The 20,726-nt window shown below is 45.4% G+C and overlaps 1 protein-coding gene across 1 annotated transcript in view; it reads left to right on the top strand.

Moving 5' to 3' along the window:
• The window catches only part of LOC108790375 (VPS10 domain-containing receptor SorCS1-like), a 475,033-nt gene that overhangs the window by 221,961 nt on the left and 232,346 nt on the right, over positions 1 to 20,726 (top strand). Inside the window, exon 3 of the mRNA XM_018560623.1 lies at positions 12,557 to 12,656. Within this exon, the coding sequence (XP_018416125.1) occupies positions 12,557 to 12,656 (100 nt within the window). The remainder of the gene's footprint in view (positions 1 to 12,556; positions 12,657 to 20,726) is intronic.

The raw sequence follows: 20,726 nt of genomic DNA, 5'->3' as shown, positions 1-20,726 counted from the left end.
CACCGGTCTCCATCTTGAAGACGGCGTCAGCGAGGACGGAGCCGGGAGGACGCAGCATGGAGAGAGGTAAGTGCAGGGGAGGGAGGGGGACGGCGGGGGGAGGACTGGCTGGCAGTCTAAGGCCCCATTCACACTGAGCGATGCGTTTGTCGCGCGATTTGCATTTTGCATGATATCGCGCGGTTTGTCGCGCGATATCGCGCAAATGGTTGCATTCAGCAAACTAGAATCGCGGCAAAATCCGCTCCAAAAAGGGTCCTGCTGTAGCGACGCACGACTCGCGACAGCGACGGACAGAGCCCCATTGCCATGCATTGGACAGCGATATTGCGCGGTAAATACCCGCGAATCCGCACGATAAATCGCTCAGTGTGAATGGGGCCTAATTACAAGTGATCTCGGCGACATCGCCGAGATTACTCGTAAAGAAACAGGGAGTTCCCCTATTCTACATTTAGTCCGGCCTGTGCAAAGCAGAGCTCAATGTAGAAAACAATTTTCCGCCTGGCGCCCAGAACTCCATGTTTCGGGCGTGCCGCCCCTCTGCTCAGTGCCGCCCCCGAGGGCCGGGCCTCGGTGGCCTTGCCAGGAATCCGGCCCTGATTGCAGTGCAGGTGATCAGACTGTGGGTGGGAGGTGCGTTTGGGGTGTCATTCAAATTAATGGCAGCACAATGCACCTTCCACCAGAATGCGCAGTAGGTGCTATTGCATGGTACAGTGCATTAATCGCATGGGACAGTGTACTAGTGTGAACGGACCCTCAAAAACACACAGACACACACAATCACAGAGATGCTCACACACACATATATATATACACTCAAAAACATGTATAAGTTTTTCCTTTTTTTAACTGCTTGAAGACCAGGTGTTTAGACCCCCTTCCCATCCAGGCCATTTGTCAGTATTCAGCGCTGCGGTACTTTGACTGACATTTATTCCGTCATGCAACACTGTACTGAAATGAATTTTATACCATTTTTTGGGGACACATAGAGCTTTCTTTTGGTGGTATTTAATCACCACTACGGGTTTTATTTTTTACTATAATTAGGAAAAATTACTGAAAATTTTGGGGGAAAAAACACGTTTTTTTTTAACATTATGTTAGGAAACATTATTACCCAGTTTTTTGGTAAAATATAAAAGTCGGGGTCAAGTCGGGTAAATAGACACCAAACATGTCAAGCTTCAAAATTGCGCGCACCTGCGAAATCGCAGAAAACTACCATACCCAAAATTGGTCATAGGCGACACTTTAAAAGCTTTTACCGCTCATCCGTTTAGTGTTATCAGTGATTGATGGCCCTAGACTTATTGCTCTCACTGCGACGTTCGCCACGATCTGTAACATGTGCAGCGTAATGGGCGCAATCTCCAAGACCCCTAATGTCACCTAGGACCCCCCAAAAGAAGCTGATGGAGCAGAGATCTGATCCATCAGCTTCTTTCCAGCTTCTGAAGCTGGAGAGTGACACAAGAATGCGGAAGTGATGTATTATACAACACTTGGCGGGGGGGGTGACCGCGGAGGGGGGGTCACCGATCGTTACCCTATACAAGCGATCCGCCGGCTCTACAGCCGGCGGATCGCTTGTATGTTAACAGGCATCGCTGCCTGTTTTTAAATACCGGCCATTTCCTGCTCAGATCTAGAGAGCTCCCGGCCGGCCGTTTTTTTACTACGCCGGCCCGGAGGTTTGTTAAGATCCACCCAGTCTTCCTACCTTATGGGAACTGAAGTGGAGCCTCAGCCTGAGGTCCAGTGTGGGCTGTTGTGCATTGTTTGTACAGCTCCCTTGCGTGCCCTGTAGAGGTGCCGGGAGCCAGAATGTGATGTCCGTCCAGTCCAGGCACCCCTACAGGGCACACGAGGGAGCTGTAAGTAATGCATGTATGAATGGAGCTCCCTTAAGCCCATACATCCAGCCCATCCCACCTCAAGCTGACACCGGGCAGCATATTTTGAATGGTTGCGAAGCGTGAGAACTGACGGTGCTGTGCTGGGAGGAGGCTGAGGAGTCTCTCACCTAGAAAAGTGAAAGGCATGTGGCGACCCACTGGACATAGGGTTGCGACCCACCAGTTGAGAACCAAAGATCTAAAGGAAGTCCAAGCACCGTGAAAGGTTTGTGAATACCTGCAAATGTCTTCCAGAGATCCCTGGCAAGCCCTGAACAACACATGTTCCATTATGCAGATTTCGACTTTAGGTACTAAGTCAATGCTATGCCCCCCTCTGCTTGCCTCCTGCACCTCCCTAACGGTCCACAAGTCTATCTGAAGTCAGTATTTGCATAATAGGGTGCCCTGGGTCCTCCGGAAGAGATCTGAAGTGTGTTCAGTCACCTTTTGTGGTAGAACAGCAAAATCTCTAAGGACACCCATACTATTACCTATAGCTATTTCCAATCTTAGTGTTGGTCCCATATTGCAACATTGTATCTCAGTAGCATGCCACATGGCGAGAGGCTGCAGCAGGGGCTGATCTGTCAGAAAGCAAAGCGACAGAAATACACATTTCTTTTTCTGTGGAAAAAAAACAACAAATAATAATAATAATTTTCACAAAAAAATAATAGAGAAAACACACAAAAAATCCAAGAACCATTTAAAGCCTATCACACTCTTATAAAATTCACTATAAAAGCCTTAATTTTGATGCCAATGCATTCTGCTGAAATAGTTACAAAGTTGCTGACATTTTCAAAGTTTTGGTAAAAGTATGGCAAAGCAAAAATTGTTGGGCAACAGTGCCGTGTCAGATTCCTCGCATCACCTTTCACCATCTCGTGGAGTCACGAGGCGGCCCAACGAAGTACTGATGGGGTGGTCATAATAATCTGGCCACTCAGTGTATATATATATGGAACACATACATACAATTATACATTTTCATTAATTCTCCAAAAGGTTTTTATTTTTCTTGGCTAAAAATTAAAAAGCATCACTTTGGTTGGCCTTTATTACTGATTCGGTTATCTGCTCCCAAATCCTTTTCTTCTGTCATGTTCACACCCCCACCACGACTGGGCAACTTTAGACCACAGGTCTGCCAGCTTGTGTCGCAAACCAGTGGATCAATCCACAACCTGCCATACCAGCAGTTTGTAAAGGTCCTGGAAGGCTGCCCTGTTCAGCTTCAAGAGGTCCCCAATGTAAACCTTGAACTTTAGGAGGACCCGCAAGGCTTGTAAAAAACATTTTGTACTAAGACAGCTCATCTGACGCTCAAAGAACGCACCAGCTTGGCGATGTTCAGATGTGGAGGTCTGCTGTCGGAGATTGCTGACTCAGCGGTACTGTACATTATGAGGCACAAAGAAGCCAACTTTTCATTACAGAAAAATAACGACTTGGCCTTTAACATTACACACCCCCAAATCCATTTTTTTTAAATCAGAGCAGACAACTTTTGAAGTCTGTTTTAAAATCTTTGTTTTTAATAAAAAAAGTATATGCGATGTGATAAGTAGGGCTAGGGTCAAGGTGCACCGCTACCACAGGTCCACTGTGGAACCAGAAGGTTCCTCATGTGAGAATTTGATATACTTTATTCTTTATAGACATTATGCACTGCCTGGATTTTGAACTTAGGCCAGCTTGCTTAGAAGGCCAAAAATGGGGGGAGGGGGGCACTTTCTTTTGGGCGGGGGGTTCACTGTGGATCCAGAAGGTTCCACATGTGAAAATTTGATAGACTTTATTATTTATAGACATTTTGCACTGCCTGGCTTTTGAACTTAGGTTAGCTTGCTTAGACGGCCAATCGGCCAATAATGTGTGTGTGGGGTGGGGGGGCTTTGTTTTGTCCCAGGCCCCTTCACTATAAAAGGGTGGGTTCCTAGCAGCCATTTGTCACTGTTTGTTGAAGTGGTTTAGGGGGAGCTAACAGTCTGTGTAGGGCACATTAGTTGCTATACAGTGCTAAACTGCTCCATTTTGCAGTGTGGTGGGCTACATATCATTGTGTACCCTCCCTGTTCACAGTTCAGAGACCCAACAGTCCTTTTTAGGATTACCCTTTTGTATGTGTCAGCAACACGTAGGTTCATGGCAGATCCAGCAGGTTCCAAATTTGCGATCCCCGTGTGGAAAATTGATAGACTGAAAACTTTGTAGCCTTATTGCACTGCCTGCTTTTGAACTTAGGTCAGCTGACTTAGAAGGCCAATAATGGGGGGGCTTTGTTATAAGCCAAACAGTAGAAAGGTATCATGGCACACTCACAAGCCAGCATGTAAAACAACTTGTCTCACCACTAAGGACAATGACAGAGGTTTGGATAACGTCTTCTGCAGAAAATATGAAAGCCGCACTGCCGCGCCAAGGCACCTCTTATAGTGCGGTCCTAACTCTAAACTATGAGAGTCTCCATCTTGGAGCACGTGGGGGCAGAAGATATCAAATTGGGTGCAGGTTTGTCAGGAGGAAGCCCAACCTCCTTAAAGGCACAGGGACACACAAGGGATCTACCCCCATGTGCACCAAGATGTAGACTCTCATAGTTTAGAGTTAGGACCGCACTATAAGAGGTGCCTTGGCGCGGCAGTGCGGCTTTCATATTTTCTGCAGAAGACGTGTATCCAAACCTCTGTTATTAACCTTAGCGGTGAGACAAGTTGTTTTACATGCTGGCTTGTGAGTGTGCCATGATGCCTTTCTACTGTTTTACTGTTCAAAGCCCATTTCGTGTGCACCTTACTGTATAGCTGGTGACGAATTGTTGAGTGCGTTTGTCATTTGTTTTATTATAAGTCAGGCCCCCTCACTATAAAAGGGTGGGTTCCTAGCAGCCATTTGTCAGTGCTTGTTGGAGTGGTTTAGGGGGAGATGACAGTCTGTGTAGAGAGCATTAGTTGCTATACAGTGCTAAACTGCTGCATTTTGCAGTGTGGTGGGCTACATATTATTGTGCACCCTCCCTGTTCACAGTGCAGAGACCCAACAGTCCTTTTTAGGACTACATTGTTTTGTGCATGTCAGCAACAAACAGGTTGACGGCATATCCAGCAGGTTCCTAATTCACAGTCCCAATGTGGAAATTTGATTGACTGAATTCTTTACAGCTCGATTGCACTGCCTGGCTTTTGAACTTTGATCAGCTGGCTTAGAAGGCCAATTATGTGCCAGCCCCCCTTACTATAAAAGAGTGGATGTTCCCCTTTTATATTTTAAGGTTTGCAGCATTAACTTGTTGGTAACACCGGCAAACCTGCTCTTTGTAGCACACCACTGCATACTTGCTCACTAAAGTAGTGTGCACCAAAGAACCACATATTTATTCCCAATTGATGCATTTTTTAATGGTGGCAGAATTCCCTCTGATGACCAATGTGCCTCCGATCCTCTGATCCCTAAAGGAGGAGCAGCAGTGGCAGCAGGCGCCCCAGCACCGTTCCTTAGAGTTTTGTTTAGGTCCAGGCAGCTAGGCCTGGCTGCAGACAGCACTTACAGGCAACTCCTAAACCACAGGATTGCTGACTACAGCAGGCTAAGGGCTTATGCGGACACTAACAGACATGAGGACCTCATGGACCATTGGGTGACCACTGGCTGGAGATTGCATAGTATGCTCTAGAACTTCTTCTTTTCTCTGCAGCCAGTGTGCAGTCCGGTAGGGCCTTCAGCACAGCAGAAGGCTTTGTTACAGTAAGGCGCATCTGCCAGCCCTCCGAATGTGTGGACAGGCTTACTTCTATTTAAATAAACCAGTTTTGGGTATCAATGAGTACAAAACCACTGCTGCTGATGGTACAAGCTAAACTTGTAATTGTCATCCAGCACCATCACCAAACAAAATGATACCCACCACCATTGCCAGCTCTCCTGGCCTATTTTGGTGCCCGGTAAAAGTGCCACACAATATTCCTGGTGCTTCAGGGTTTTAAAAATATTTTTGGCATTGTCTCTCAGTCAATACATAGTTACATAGATACATAGTTACATAGTATTTGAGGTTGAATAAAGACATAAGTCCATCAAATCCAACCTATTGCGTGTATGCATTTATGAGCAGGTATGTGCGTGTATATGTGTCCATGTGTGATTTTTCTCTTAGCAGTACCTGTACCCCTGTATATTATGGTCTCCAAGGAACTCGTCCAGGAGTCTCTTTAATTATTCTACACTCTTAGCAGAAATCACTTCCTGGGGCAGCGAGTTCCAGCCCCTAACCGCTCTAACTGTGAAGAACCCCTTGCGCCCTGTATGTTGAAATTTTGTTTCCATAAATTTTTTGTTGTGCCCTCTGGTCTTTGTTACGGAGCTGACCGTAAACAGTTTGTTACTAAGGTTGCTGTCACCCTTGAATAGTTTATACATGAAAATCATGTCCCCCCTTAAACGAGAACTATGAGGTGAGTTCTAGCCGACCTGTGACAATGAGACTGTCACAGGTCGGCTCAGTAGATCGGGAGGTGAGTAAACACATACCGCCGTTCGCTCACCTCTCGATCCTGTCACGGCTCTCTGCCATGACAGGGGAGGGGCTAGATTCCCCCCTCCCGACTCCGATCTGCCAGCGCTGACTGGGGGAACGGACGGGGGAGGGGGCGGGTACAGCTGGCTCTGTCTCTAGATAGGCAGAGCCAGCTGTCAGTCACGCAGCTGGGCGGATCACGGCACAATTGTCGGGATCCGCTTCAGCTGCGGCGTCTCAGTATACCGCGAGCAGCAGCTTGCGGTATACTGTGGCGTCTCCAGTATAGCTCGTGGTATACTGAGCCTAGGGTGATGGGAGGACGCTAGTTTGTTTCCTCCCGTTAACCTAAGGAGAACTATGGGGAAAAGCCTTAACCCCATAGTTCTCCTATACACTATAATATATTGTTTTAAGATAAACATGCCTCATCTCTTCCTTTTTGGGGGGGCCTAACCATTCTGCTTACCTACTGTGCAGCCACTGTGCAACATTTGTGGCTGTTGTATCTCAGATAATGTGCTCTCATTTAATTGCAAAATAAATACCTGCCCTGTCTTTCTCTGTTTGCTTCCTATTCTTGTGCTCGCTGCCCTGACACTAGCCAGTTATCACCTAACTCATACTTGAAGTCTATATTTGTAATATTTTAGGAGCAACTGGGAATACGGGGATGGGAGGGGGTGCGAGATATGTGAGGTTGTGTCTTTGAAGTGTTTTTGTGCACTCTGTTTTGACATTTTATGAATGCCAGGCATTTTATTTCAGCCAATGCAGTGCGGAGAACTATGTAAAAAAAAAGAAGCTCCTTATATATTATAAAACTGTGTTGTCATATTTTTTTTTTAAACTGAACTTTCCTATATCTTTTATTATAGCTTTTGTGGCTCCGACTTTCACTGGTCAACCCAGGCCCGATAAAAAAAAATAGGCGTTGCAGCCAAAACTACATAAAAAAGCCTTTTTCCAAGTTTTTCCCAGTTGAAATAAATTATTTTGGGGTGCTGCTGATAGCTTATGTGGCTCCTACTTTCACTGGTCAAACCAAGCCTGATATAAAAAAAAATTGGTGTCGCAGCCAAAACTACCTATAAAAGCCTTTTTTTTCCAAGTTGAAATAAATTAAATTGGGGTGCTGCTGAGCCAAGCTAAATGTAAAAGTAAAAAAAAAAAACCCCATAACTACACATCCAAAATATATGATGCCAGTGTCACCGATGCTGTTTGTGAAAATCGTAATGTTCTGTGATACCACAAACAGCTTAACAGCATCTCCTGGGCATGTCATTTAAAGGATTGGCCCCTCTCCCTAGTTCTTATTTATTTTATTTCTTATTTATTTAATAATTATTTTATTTATTTATGTATTTATTTATATTTGCTTTAAATGTGCCTCATGGCAGTGCCCAGCTTTCCATGCCCTTCATTGACAATAGCTTGACTATTACCCTTGAAGGTGGCCAGAATCTAGTATCAAAGTCGACTTCACTCTGATTTAACGGTTTGAGGACAATCTTCTTTTTTTATATATACTATGTATATCAAATCTGTATTTTACATATAAAATATAATACAGGATACGCCCATAATTATGCACAGCCTTATGAGCAATAGCTCTGTCTTGTAGTCTGTTCCTTTGCATTTCATGATTAAAAGAAAACTATGGGGTCAGTGTTTTTCCCCATAGTTCCCCTAAAGGCAATGGGGGACACATAAACTAGCGTCCTCCCGTCACCCAAAGCTTAGTATATTGCGGGCTACAGCTCGTGTTATACTGAGTATTAAATGTGCCCCATGGCAGTGCCCTGCTTTCCATGCCCTTCATTGACAATAGCTTGACTATTACTCTTGAAGATGGCCAGAATCTAGTATCAAGGTCGAATTTCACTGGGATTTAATGGTTTGAGGGCAAATCTGTTCCTTTGCATTTCATGATTAAAAGAAAACTATGGGGTCAGTGTTTTTCCCCATAGTTCCCCTAAAGGCAATGGGGGACACATAAACTAGCGTCCTCCCGTCACCCAAAGCTTAGTATATTGCGGGCTACAGCTCGTGTTATACTGAGACGCCGCAGCCGGGACGGATCCCGACATTACTGTCGAGCTCCACCCAGCTGCGTGAGTGACAGCTGATCTGGCTATCTAGAGGCAGAGCCAGCTGTACCCACCCCCTCCCCCGTCCGTTCCGACACTCAGCGCTGGAGGATCAGAGCGGGGAGGGTGGGGGGAATCCCTGACGGGAGCCGTGAGTGACAGTCGCCTCTCTCTGCAGGGACATGATCAAGAAGTGAGCGAGCGACGGTATGTGTTCGCTCACTTCCCGATCTATTGAGCCGACGTGTGACAGTTTCATTGTCACACGTCGGCTCGAACTATGAGGCTGAGTGATTTTCCCTCACCTCATAGTTCTCCTTTAAATATAATATAAAATATAATAAAACAATATATTTTACATTTTATACAAAAAAAACAAAATCATCGGGTTTTAGTAAACTGAACAATAACACGCAATCATGTCACTAATGTGCGAGACTTATCGGAGCAAAATGATCTTTTCAGTTCACAGCAGGTTTTTTGTATTGTGATCTCAGACTTGTTACCACGCGTGTTACTTGTTCTTGTTACATTGTTGTTGTTTTTTCCCTTACATATATACAAAAGGTCAATGCACAAATATTATTTTCACAGTCTTTGGGTTTTGCTATCTTCCAATTGTGAGTCGAGCAGAAAATGAAGCTGTTCAAGGCAGACATAAAATATTTATGGGGGGCGGGGGACACAGCTGTGTAAAATAAATGTTCAAAATGGTTAAAGGAGAACTATGGGGGTCAGGGCTTTTCCCATAGTTCTCCTAAGGGTAACGGGAGGACACAAACTAGCGTCCTTCCGTTACCCTAAGCTCAGTATATCGGGAGCTACAGCTCGCGGTATACTGAGACGCCACAGCTGAAGCGGATCCCGACAATTGTGCCGGGATCCGCCCAGCTGCTTGACTGACAGCTGGCTCTGCCTATCTAGAGGCAGAGCCAGCTGTACCCGTCCCCTCCCCCGTTCGTTCCGCCAGTCAGCGCTGGCGGATCGGAGCGGGAATCCAGCCCCTCCCCTGTCATGGCAGAGAGCCCTGACAGGATTGAGAAGTGAGGGAACGCCGGTATGTGTTCGCTCACCTCCCGATCTACTGAGCCGACCTGTGACAGTCTCATTGTCACAGGTGGGCTAGAACTATGAGGTGAGTGAAAAGCACCCCCCCCCTCATAGTTCTCCTTTAAATCAAATCTCCATTTTTAGATAAAAATAAATAAAAAAAAGCTCTGAATTTTGAAACCTAAAAAAATGCAGCTCTCAGTGTAACACTGACCTTGTGTCCAACAGTGTCCACCACCACAAATCCACCAGGCCCCTTCTGAGTAAAATGACAGCCCAGCCAGTCTCATCTACACTGAGCTACATGGATATTGCGCATTTTATCCACGCGATTTCGAGCTGAGCGATATTGAGCGACATTGCACATTTTATCACGCTACGTAGCGCATTTTTTGGGCGGGAACTTCGTCGCTGCTACATTGGGCTGTAACCAATCAACAGCGATCTTGATGTGACATCCTTCTTTCCTTCTATTTTGCAGTGCAAAAGTGACCCTTCTGTAGCGCGATATCGCGCGACAAAGTGGTGCAATATCGCAGGTCTTTGCGCGACACTATAGAGTCTATTGGAGCCGAATCTGCGCGAAAAAGGTTCATGTACGAGCGACGAGCTACAGGCGACATTGAGCTGTGTGATGTGAACAGCTCCATTGAAATGCATTGGACAAGCGACATAAAGCGATATCGCGCTGAAATATGCGCAATTTCGCGGCAGAAATCGCACGATAAACCGCTCAGTGTGAATGGGGTGTAAATCTAATTCCTGTAAGCCCAGGCTGTCATGGACACACACCCCGGGGGCGTGTCTTTAAGCCAATGTCTTCAAGTCACCCTGGGCTCACGGTATAAAACCGCACTGATGTCACATGACCAGGCAGAAGACCCCCAGAAAAAAGGTATGTATGAATGGGAATCTTTTTTTTTTTTTAAATTGTGAACGCTCCCCTCCCCCATCCAGCAATCCTTCCGCATTACATTTTATTTAATTTTTCCTTCCTTTGCCCCTTTAAATATTGACTGCAGCGCTGTGCACGCTTGGACTGCTCACCTCCCAGCGCCTCGGCAATCACCGAATCCAATTTTCCAGGTGCCTGCCCCGTAGCTAGGACACAAACAAGCGTAAAGGCCTCCGGAACATCTGGAGATTGGGAGAGCTACCCACAATCCCTCCCCCCCACCATCCCTAATTCGCAGCCGCCAAGAGGCGACCCCTAAACAAAGCCGGGGCCGGAATACTCCGCCGCAAAAATTCTCATCTCCTTTCAGCCAGAAAGCGTGACCAGAAATCATCGCTCATCAATGCTCGTAGGATCTTACGGAGCGCGCTTTCCCTTCCCCCCAAATATCTCTGATCGCCGTTCTCCCCATCACTTTACATGCCGAGGATTTTCTGTTGTCATTCATTGTAACAATGTATCCGTTTCATTCTCACATATGAAAGCTGATATTTAAAGGAGAACTATAGGGTTAGGGCTTTTCCCCATAGTTCTCCTTGGGGTAACGGGAGGACACAATCTAGCGTCCTCCCGTCACCCTAGGCTCAGTATATAGAGAGCTGTAGCTCGCGGTATACTGAGACGCCGCAGCTGAAGCGGATCCCGACAATTGTGCCGGTCCCCCCCCCCTTCCCATTAACATGATAATTACATTTTTAATGAATTCCTTCATTTCGGGACTCCCGGGGTGCTGTACATGGCTTCCTGAAATCATCACAGCACTCATCCTCACTACTCCTCTCAAGAACCCTCAGCCCTGATACAAGTAGTGGGCTGTCTCTGGGGAGGAGTTATGCAAATATCAAAATGCTGTGGTGGGCGCAGGAGTGCACATTCCTTGGCAGGCTGCTTTCCATACCACCCTAGGCAACTGCCACATGTGATGCTGAACCTTTATACTTTAAGAACTGGAATCCAACGTATGAAAGGGGCGGGGCCAGGGACAGTCAGGCTGGGGAGGAAAGTCAGAGATGATGCTGGTCATCCTTCAGCCAGAAAATTGAGGTGCACTCTGCATTAATATTTGATCGGATCCAGAAAATCAGCCTCCGCCGCCGTTAATGATTCTATAATAAAAGTTTGCTCTCAGACTCTCAGCTAATACCATCCGCTGGATATTGAGTTTGCTTTCCTCCTGGGAATAAATGACGCCCAGCTGCAGAAGACAAAAACTATTGAAATAAAGGTGTTCGGAGGGGCGGAGCAAACCAGTGGAAGATGAGATTATGCAAATGAGGATATTTTTATGATCCGTGACAACTTTATCTTTAGCTGATACATAATTGCATGAAGGAGCAGCAGAGAGAGGATAGACAGCCGGGAGAGAGAGAGGAGAGACAGCCGGGAGAGAGAGGAGAGACAGCCAGGAGAGAGATAGAGGAGAGACTGCCAGGAGAGAGAGAGAGAGAGGAGAGACAGCCAGGAGAGAGAGAGAGAGGAGAGACAGCCAGAAGAGAGAGGAGAGACAGCCAGAAGAGAGAGAGGGGAGAGGGACACCCAGGAAAGAGAGAAAGGAGAGACACCCAGGAGAAAGAGAGATAGAGAGAGAGTGTGAGAGACAGCCAAGAGAGAGAGAGGAGAGACATAGCAACACATTTGCCTGTAGCAGAATCCCTGTGCGCTTCAAGACTTATCTGCACTCTGTATTTCACACACCTCCTTGCTCCCCGAGTTCCAGCATCGCTCCGTGTCCGGTGCCTCCTCCATGCCATTTGGCCTTAAACCCAGACACATCACATACAGGACTCAAACCCCGGACTGTCCGGGCAAATTCCAGACAGGTGGCAACCCTCCACAGAGCACAATTGGCAGACACCTGTCACCTCATAACAGGAAGTGGCTGAAGAAGGGCCTTCATGGCAGGATCTCTAGGGATGGTTTTAATGAACACTGTAGATCTAACAGCCTTTACGGCAGCACACTGTGGAATATATGGGCAGATTCACCGCCTCGCCTTGAGTTTCCTCGCCTAAAATGTCTGCACTTTATTTTTCAGATCTACGGACTACGGGACGACGTACGAGAAGCTGAACGATAAAGTCGGGTTAAAGACCATTCTGAGTTATCTTTATGTCTGCCCTACAAACAAGCGCAAGGTAAGACCGGCCCTTAAATTTCCCGTTATTTTAGGTCACCCGTTCTTGGATAACCTTCCCTGCTCCCGCAGTCCATTACCGTTGACACAAGCCTTATGACTGCGAGGCCCAGGGAAAATATAGAAGAAAACAAATGGAAGCAGAAGCAATTCTCGGCCTGCCTTGCAGCTGTTTGGCCGACGCTGATAGAACGGCTCGTTAAGATTTCGGAAGCGGTGCCATAAATACATGTTTTTCGGAGGTTTCTGCATTTACTGTGACACATCATTGTGACACATCATTGGGGGCCTCGGCCACGGCACTTCCTACTGTGTCTCAATGGTTTTGCTTCTCTGCAGCTCGGTATCAAAGGAATACGTCCCTTTTACTTACCAAAGGGTTTGGAATCATTAAAAGGGCAACGAGGTCTAAAAATGATCTTCAAGATGTTTGCTAAACACTCTCCAGAAGGTTTTCTACCCATCTGAAGAAATCTAGGCAATGGTTTAGCTCCTCTGTAGTTCCTTATCAAAAGGGATGGGTCCCTTATACTAACCAAAGGGTCAGAACCTTTAAAAGGGCAACAGGAGCTAAAAACGGTCTTCAAGTTGTTTGCTAAACACTCTCCAGAGGGCTTTCTACTCAGTGGGAGAGCTCTGGGAAATGGTTTAGCTCTTCTGTAGTTCCTTATCGAAGGAATGAGGCCTTCTTACTGGCCAAAGGGTTTAGAATCATTAAAAGGGCAACGGGGTCTAAAAATGATCTTCAAGATGTTTGATAAACACTCTCCAGAAGGCTTTCTACCCATCTGAAGAAATCTAGGCAATGGTTTAGCTCCTCTGTAGTTCCTTATCAAAGGAATGGGTCCCTTATACTGGCCAAAGGGTTAGAACCTTTAAAAGGGCAACATGGGCTAAAAATGCTCTTCAAGTTGTTTGCTAAACACTCTCCAGAACGCTTTCTACTCAGTCAGAGAGCTTTAGGAAATGGTTTAGCTCTTCTGTAGTTCCTTATCAAAGAAATGAGGCCTTTTTACTGACCAAAGGGGTTAGAACAATTAAAAGGGCAACAGGGGCTAAACATGCTCTTCAAGTTTTTGCTAAACACTCTCCAAAAGGTTTTCTACCCATTTGAAGAAATCTAGGCAATGGTTTAGCTCCTCTGTAGTTCCTTATCAAAGGAATGGGTCCTTATACTGGCCAAAGGGTTAGAACCTTCAAAAGGGCAACATGGGCTAAAAATGGTCTTCAAGTTGTTTGCTAAACACTCTCCAGAGGGCTTTCTACTCAGTGGGAGAGCTCAATGACATGGTTTTGTTCCTCTGTAGTTCTCAAAGAAACAAGGCCTTCTTTCTGACCAAAAGGGTTAGAGCAATTAAAAGGGCAACAGTGGCTAAACATGCTCTTCAAGTTGCTCTAGGAATTGCTTTCACGCTTCTGTAGTTCCTTATCGAAGAAATGGGGCCTTCTTACTGACCAAAGGGGGTGCATAACTCCTTCCAAGAGCAAGCCCACTGCTTGCATAAGGGCTCCTGAGACTATTACTGAGGCAGGGCGCTGTGATGTTTTTAGGAAGCTATATACAGCAACCTGCCAGCCCCTCCCACCATCCATGCACAGAGAAGCACATAGACCCAGTGATGACATCACTGTGTCTAATATAAAGTATGTAATGAAACAGAACATCAAATATTTTAAAAAATATACAATTAGCATGTAACTAAGGGGTGAGCATGGAATCTAAAATATAAGAAGACTAAACTATCAAATAAAAAATGTTTTATATATATATTCAGGTAGTTTGTTAAAAGTCAGATGAGTCCACAACAATTGAAAAGGTTTTTCTCTCTCTTAAATGATCATTTTCAACCTTATTGCAGACAATGAGAGTGGCTGAGCCTGTGCCATCTCAACGCTCAGGGAAGAAGACGCACAATGAGACCTGTTTTCACGCTGCACACTTAGTAACCTCTAGAACAAACAAAATGGGGCATGAAAGGTCAATTCCTGAAATGCCATTTGACAGGAGGTTTGGAATCAGAAATCAGGTTCCTGAAGGAAGGGAGTGTAAGCAAATATTACCGTATTTTTCTGTCTATAAGACGCTCCCATGTATAGGACGCCTCCCACTTTTCTTACCCAAAATTCAGAAATCAACATTTCCCATGCTCTTTTGCATAACTGATTACAGCCAGTTTAAATTTTGAAGAGTAATACATCCGCTTACTGGTACCGGTATTTTTTTGGTTTTCTGACATTTTTATGGGCTCAGAAATTACTGCTCCCTGTTGCATCTGGGCACTGGCTACACGCTCTCCGCAGCATCAGCTGACGTCGGGTACGGAAGGCTCCTGATTGGAGGAAACCTGTTAGCTTGTCTCTGCAATCGGAAGTTTCTCGTGAGGCTAGTTTGCAGAGGTATCGGTGTATAAGACGCTTCTCCATTTTTAGGTTAATATTTTAAGAAAAAGTATAGTCTTATACATGGAAAAATACAGTATTACACAAAGTATTCCGCCACAATGGGGGATTGCTCTATTGGCGCTCAGCATTGGTTCCACTCAAAACTTAACATTGAATTCTGATCTGCTGACATAAGTTCTATTATCTGCTTCAGTAATTATCCTTTTTAATTTGTTTATTAGAGTGCAGGGCGGCGTTTGGGTGCTAAATGTAGTGTATCCACTGTGGGAGAACGAAATCCAACTCACTTCTCCTATAGCAGCTGGATGGACTTTGCTTGGTAAACAAAATGGTTTTATGGCATTGTTTCGATAAGCTTATGCAATGTCACAACATTTATTTCTGTCCAGAGTTGCATTCATTTTTCACCAAGATTCTGGTCGTGATGATGGGAGAGTCAGACCACTGTGTCAAGTCATTCCCAGAACATCCCAAAGATTCTCAATGGGTTGAGGTCTGGACTCTGTGGTGGCCGATCCATGTGTGACAATGATGTCTCATGCTCCCTGAACCATCTTTCACAATTTGAGCCCGATGAATCCCGGCATTGTCATCTTGGAATATGCCCAATGTGCCAACAGGGAAGAAAAAATCCATTGATGGAAAAACCTGGTCATTCAGTATATTCTGGTGGGCAGCTGACCACATTTTGTGGGCATATAACATTGCTGAACTTAGACCTATTATCCAATGGAAGGCTTTTATGTATATGCTTAGCCAAATCCAGGTGTTGACTTTTTTTTTGGGACAGGCAGTTTAAGTTTCCAGTGTAAGTACAGCATGCTAAAACATATGTATATGTAACACTTCCAGTATTTATTACCTCACACAGAGATTTCTGCGCTCTGCCGCCCCGAGGCCGGGCCTCGGTGGCCTTGTGGGAAATCCGGGCCTGGGTACCATGTTTGTTCAGGACGGAGATGCCACCTCGTAGGTGGCACAATAATGTAAATTCTGGTACCTGGGCCGTTCTTGACACCAGAAATTTCCCTCACTTTGGAAGGATTTCCTCTCACTTCCTGTCGTGGCAATGGGACAGTGAGTGAAAGAAAATCTACCCAATGGGACAAAGATGACCTGTGTTATAAGCCTCCTTTAGGCCATCCAAAAAGGGGGAAAAATAGTTTTGGCTTTAGTTTCTCTTTAAGGCAACTTTAACCAACCAATGGAAATGTCCACACAAGTACATCTTCTAATCGTGCCAATGAAGACACATTGCGCATAGCAATGGCGTGTCATAGGCGTGTGTTATTTCAGCTTTCTGCTTATGGGTCATGAAACTGTGTTCAATCTAGACCAACCGCTATCCATCTTACCCCGTGCGACCCTGATCGCCAGCTGATGGATGGCTGTCAGTTGGCTGAGTGTCGAAGTGCAGGTAATGTGACATACAACCTCATTGGAGTGATGGAAGGGTATGGATCAATCTCCTTTTAAATTAAGTGATTGCGATCAATACGGCCATCATCCGTTATTCAATGACATTGGGAAAAAAAAAAGTAAAACCAATCTGTAACGTCACTGAATGCTGAAATGAAATGTTTCTAGACAGTGTTGAGCAAACTGAGCTGTGAGAAAGTCCGCAGAGAACAGGCCAAGCTTTAAAGTGCACCTATCATCGAATGTATTATTCATGTTAAGTACAAACATGTTTAGTAAGGCGTCAGCACTTCCAGGTATACAGCATTACCTCTCACAGAGATCATAGTTCTCCCCCTGACGATGCCTACATCTGATTTTCCCTCCAGAAGTGTGGTGCTGTTTTTGTTCAGGCATCATCCAGGGTCACCCTCTACTTCCTGTTGTCTGTGCAGTTCGTGGCTGTGCTTACACAAATCAGCAGATTGATGACATCATCTCAGCCCGGTCACTGGATTAAAGCTCAAGAACGTCTTATTTCTTTTAATTCTCACTACAGTCATCCCTTATAGGTCCTCTGGGAGGTTGTTCAGCCAAACATTAGAAGGAAGAATACGAATGATCATTGACTACAGAACGTTTGACAGTAGTGCTTGCAACATTGCAAAAACTATAAATCCCTTAGGATTTTCATACACTGAAGCAGGGGTCTCAAACCTCCGGCTCTCCAGCTGTGGTTCAACTACAAATCCCACGAGGCATTGCACGATTCTCACAGCCACAGACATGACTCCCGAAGAAAGATGCATTATGGGATGTGTAGTTTCACCACAGCTGGAGGGCCGGAGGTTTGAGACCCCTGCACTGAAGCATCTAGAGCAGGGGTAGGCAAACGCTGGCTGTCAGGGACCATAGCACCAGGTCCTGCAGTTCCTGTGCTCGCCTGCAGGTGTTTTCAGGCAGCCAGGAGATGTTGGATACCAGACCACAACTGGGTGGTGCTGGAACCCGCTTGTCCAGTCCTCACCTGTGGCTCTCTCCCAGCTGTCAGTGATTTTGCTTCAGTATCCTGTTGCCATTTCCTGCGAATCCTGAGCCCTGTTACCTGCTTGTTGTCCTGAGCCCTGTTACCTGCTTGTTGTCCTGAGCCATGTTACCTGCTTGTTGTCCTGAGCCATGTTACCTGCTTGTTGTCCTGATCCATGTTACCTGCTTGTTATCCTGAGCCCTGTTACCTGCTTATGTTCCTGAGCCCTGTTTCCCTGCTCCCCAGGTTTTCCTGTCCTCTTATCCCCTGTGTGGGTATTCTTTGGTTTTCTCCTAGTTTCGGTTATTTTATATTATCTTTTTGTATGTGCTTGGGTGTGTATTTATTTGGTTGTGGTTTGTGTTATGTGTTGCTCTGTATAAATAAAACATATATATAAGCTCAATTGGCCTTGTCTGGTGTGGTCACGCATTTGGTCCTCCACCTGTGCACTGTACCCATGACACTGGCCCTCCAGTTGTGGTAAAACTAAAAATCCCATATCTGCATCTCTGGGAATCATGACTGTGGTTGTCAGAGTCTTGCCATGCCTAATGGAATTTTGTAGTTGAACCATAGCTGGAGGGCCAGGTTTGCCTACCCTGCTCTAGAGTGATCAGAGTAGGGTTTTAAAAATAATGATAATGTCTATGGAATGCTGGTTTTGAGGGTGAAATCACCCCATGGTGAAGTGTTAGGCCCATCTTTGGAAAAATATATTCCCCCCTCTATACTTCCCCCACATCCAGCACCCGGCACCCATTCACAATAAATAAAAACATTGAAACCCTTTTTTGCTTATTTGAATTCACTATCACATGACCTATCTTCTGCCTCTTCTGTAACTGGAAACTGGCAATCCACCACTGCTGTCCAAAATCACTGCTGATTCATCTGGATGCCTCGTTGTGAAGTCATTATGCCACCGCTGGAATCTTCAGGGTGCTGTGGAAAACCTATTGGATACTTCATCATGGAGAGATGGAAAGACCTTCCCACTCTTGACTGAAAAAGTAAGAAGACCTGGGACCCGGCGTATCACATGGCCACAGATTCAGGTAAATGATTGGGGCATTTAGCTTGGTGTTTAAAGAAATCTGTGGGATAAACTTGGGAACGGGGGACATAAAGCTTTGTGGGGAAAGGTATAGGCTGCAGATCATCTTTAAAGTGACCCTAAAATAAAAGCATACTTGCAAAATGAAAGGAGATTCTTACCCTTTTCGACTTCTCGTAAAACACACTGTTACAATCAGTAGGAATCTTCCTCTGAAGTCCTCAGTGTCCATTTCCTGGATCCACTGCAGCTCTCATTTGTTCCTCCTGCAGACCTTCACCTCACTACTGTATCCTGTAATGGGTGGATGTCAGGAGGAGCAAGCAGTAGGAGCTGCGGGGGTTTGTGGACACCTGGCCATCACATCTACCTTTATGGTCAAACGTAGGTGGACACCCCTTAAAAATGATTGAGTTCAGTTTTTTCCATTGAAGGGTTCTGTTAATGCTACAGCATACACAGACATTTTAGACATTTGTGTGCTTACAACCTTGTGGTAACAGTTTGGAGATGGCCCTTACCTTTTCCAGTATGACTGTGCTCCTGTGTACAAAGCCAGCATCATAAAGACTTGGTTTGACCAGTTTGGTATGGAGGATCTTGAGTAGCCTGTACAGAGTCCTGACCTCATCCCTACTAAACACCTTTGTTATAAATTGGAACACCAATTGTAAGCAAGGTCTTTTTTTATTCAACATCAGTACCTGACCTCAACCCTACTGAACACCAATTGTGAGCCAGGTCTTTTTATCCAACATGGTTTGATGAGGTTTCGTGTGGCGTATATTGAGTGGCCTGTTCAGAATCCTGAACTTAACCCTACTGAACACATTTGAGATGAACTGGAACACCAATTGTAAGCAAGGTCTTTTCATTCAACATCAGTACCTGACCTCAACCCTACTGAACACCTTTGGGATTAACTGAAACACCAATTGTGAGCCAGATCTTCTACTCCAGCATCAGTACCTGACCTCATGCTCCTTAAAGTGACATTAAAAACATAACCCCCCCCCCCCCGGGTTTTTGCTTTAAGGACTTACCTTAAATGATACCACTTGATCCGATCATCCTCCAATTTCCAGTAGTTTTCAGCAGTCCGTCCAGCACTGGTGCCGGTCTCTGATCCAGCAATCCAGCACTGACTGCTGTGTCTTCTGTATCCCAGGGTGTCTGTCCGACGTGCACCCTCACGGCTGCGTGCACTTACACTGTGTCTCTCCTCTTCTCCCCACGGAAGATCTCTACAGCACAATGTGCCCGCCCCATCATCCTGCATGGCCGCTCGAGAATCTTCAGATCTTCAGATCAGATCTTCAGACGGAGGCGAGTGGCGGAGACACAGCAAAGTAATTACCTATTTGGTATCCTTTTTAATTTTTTGTTTTTATGTTTTTGAATATATCTACTGCTTGCTAACAGTAGATATATGTAAAAACAAAAGTGGCTTTAATACTATTTTAAGCTGAATGGGTACAAATTCCCACTGACAACCTCCAAAATCGTATGGAAAGCCTTCCCAGAAGAGTGGAGGCTGTTATAGCTATAAAGGAGGTGGGCAGGTCCATATAAATGCCCATTTTTTTTTTGTTTTTTTTTAGCATGTGATCTTTATTAAAAGTTGTATGGGTTTTTTTTTTGTTTTGTTGAACAAACAGATCAATCCACAATAGAATATATAAAAACATACATACAGGAGTGATAGCAATATATGAGAACAGTCAGGTAACTGTAAAATCATAACAGTATCAAACAACTTCACAATCGATTCACGAGATTCATGGCATAGGTGGCAGGCAGGGTGGGAAGCCTAATAAAAGGAAATGACTAAGGCTAGGACTAGGGGATTGCACGTTGAATCGTTGCAGTATTAGTGTATGGGCCAAAGGTTGGAGTGTTAAAGGACATCTAATGCCCCCAGAGAGCCATCTGCCTTAGAGGCGAGATACCATTTTGTGTCTTGGAATAAAGACATGACCTCCTTAAGCCATCCTGTATCTAGTTCAGTCAATAGAAATGGGGTCCAGATGAGGAAGAACTTTGTCCCGGAAAGTAGGCATTGCTGCGGAGGTGGAGGCATGGAAAAGGCATAAGGCGAGTGTGAGGGACCGCTGGGAACCTGAAACGGAGTAAATGTAAGATAGGACAGAGGACCAGAATAATTGGATGTGGGGGCATAACCATAT

The sequence above is a fragment of the Nanorana parkeri genome, unplaced genomic scaffold (assembly GCF_000935625.1).
Source record: "Nanorana parkeri isolate BGI_ZX_2015 unplaced genomic scaffold, ASM93562v1 scaffold469, whole genome shotgun sequence".
In the NCBI taxonomy this organism is placed as follows: domain Eukaryota; kingdom Metazoa; phylum Chordata; class Amphibia; order Anura; family Dicroglossidae; genus Nanorana; species Nanorana parkeri.
The sequence above is the reverse complement of the archived record's forward strand: the minus strand, read 5'-3'. Positions and strand labels throughout refer to the sequence as shown.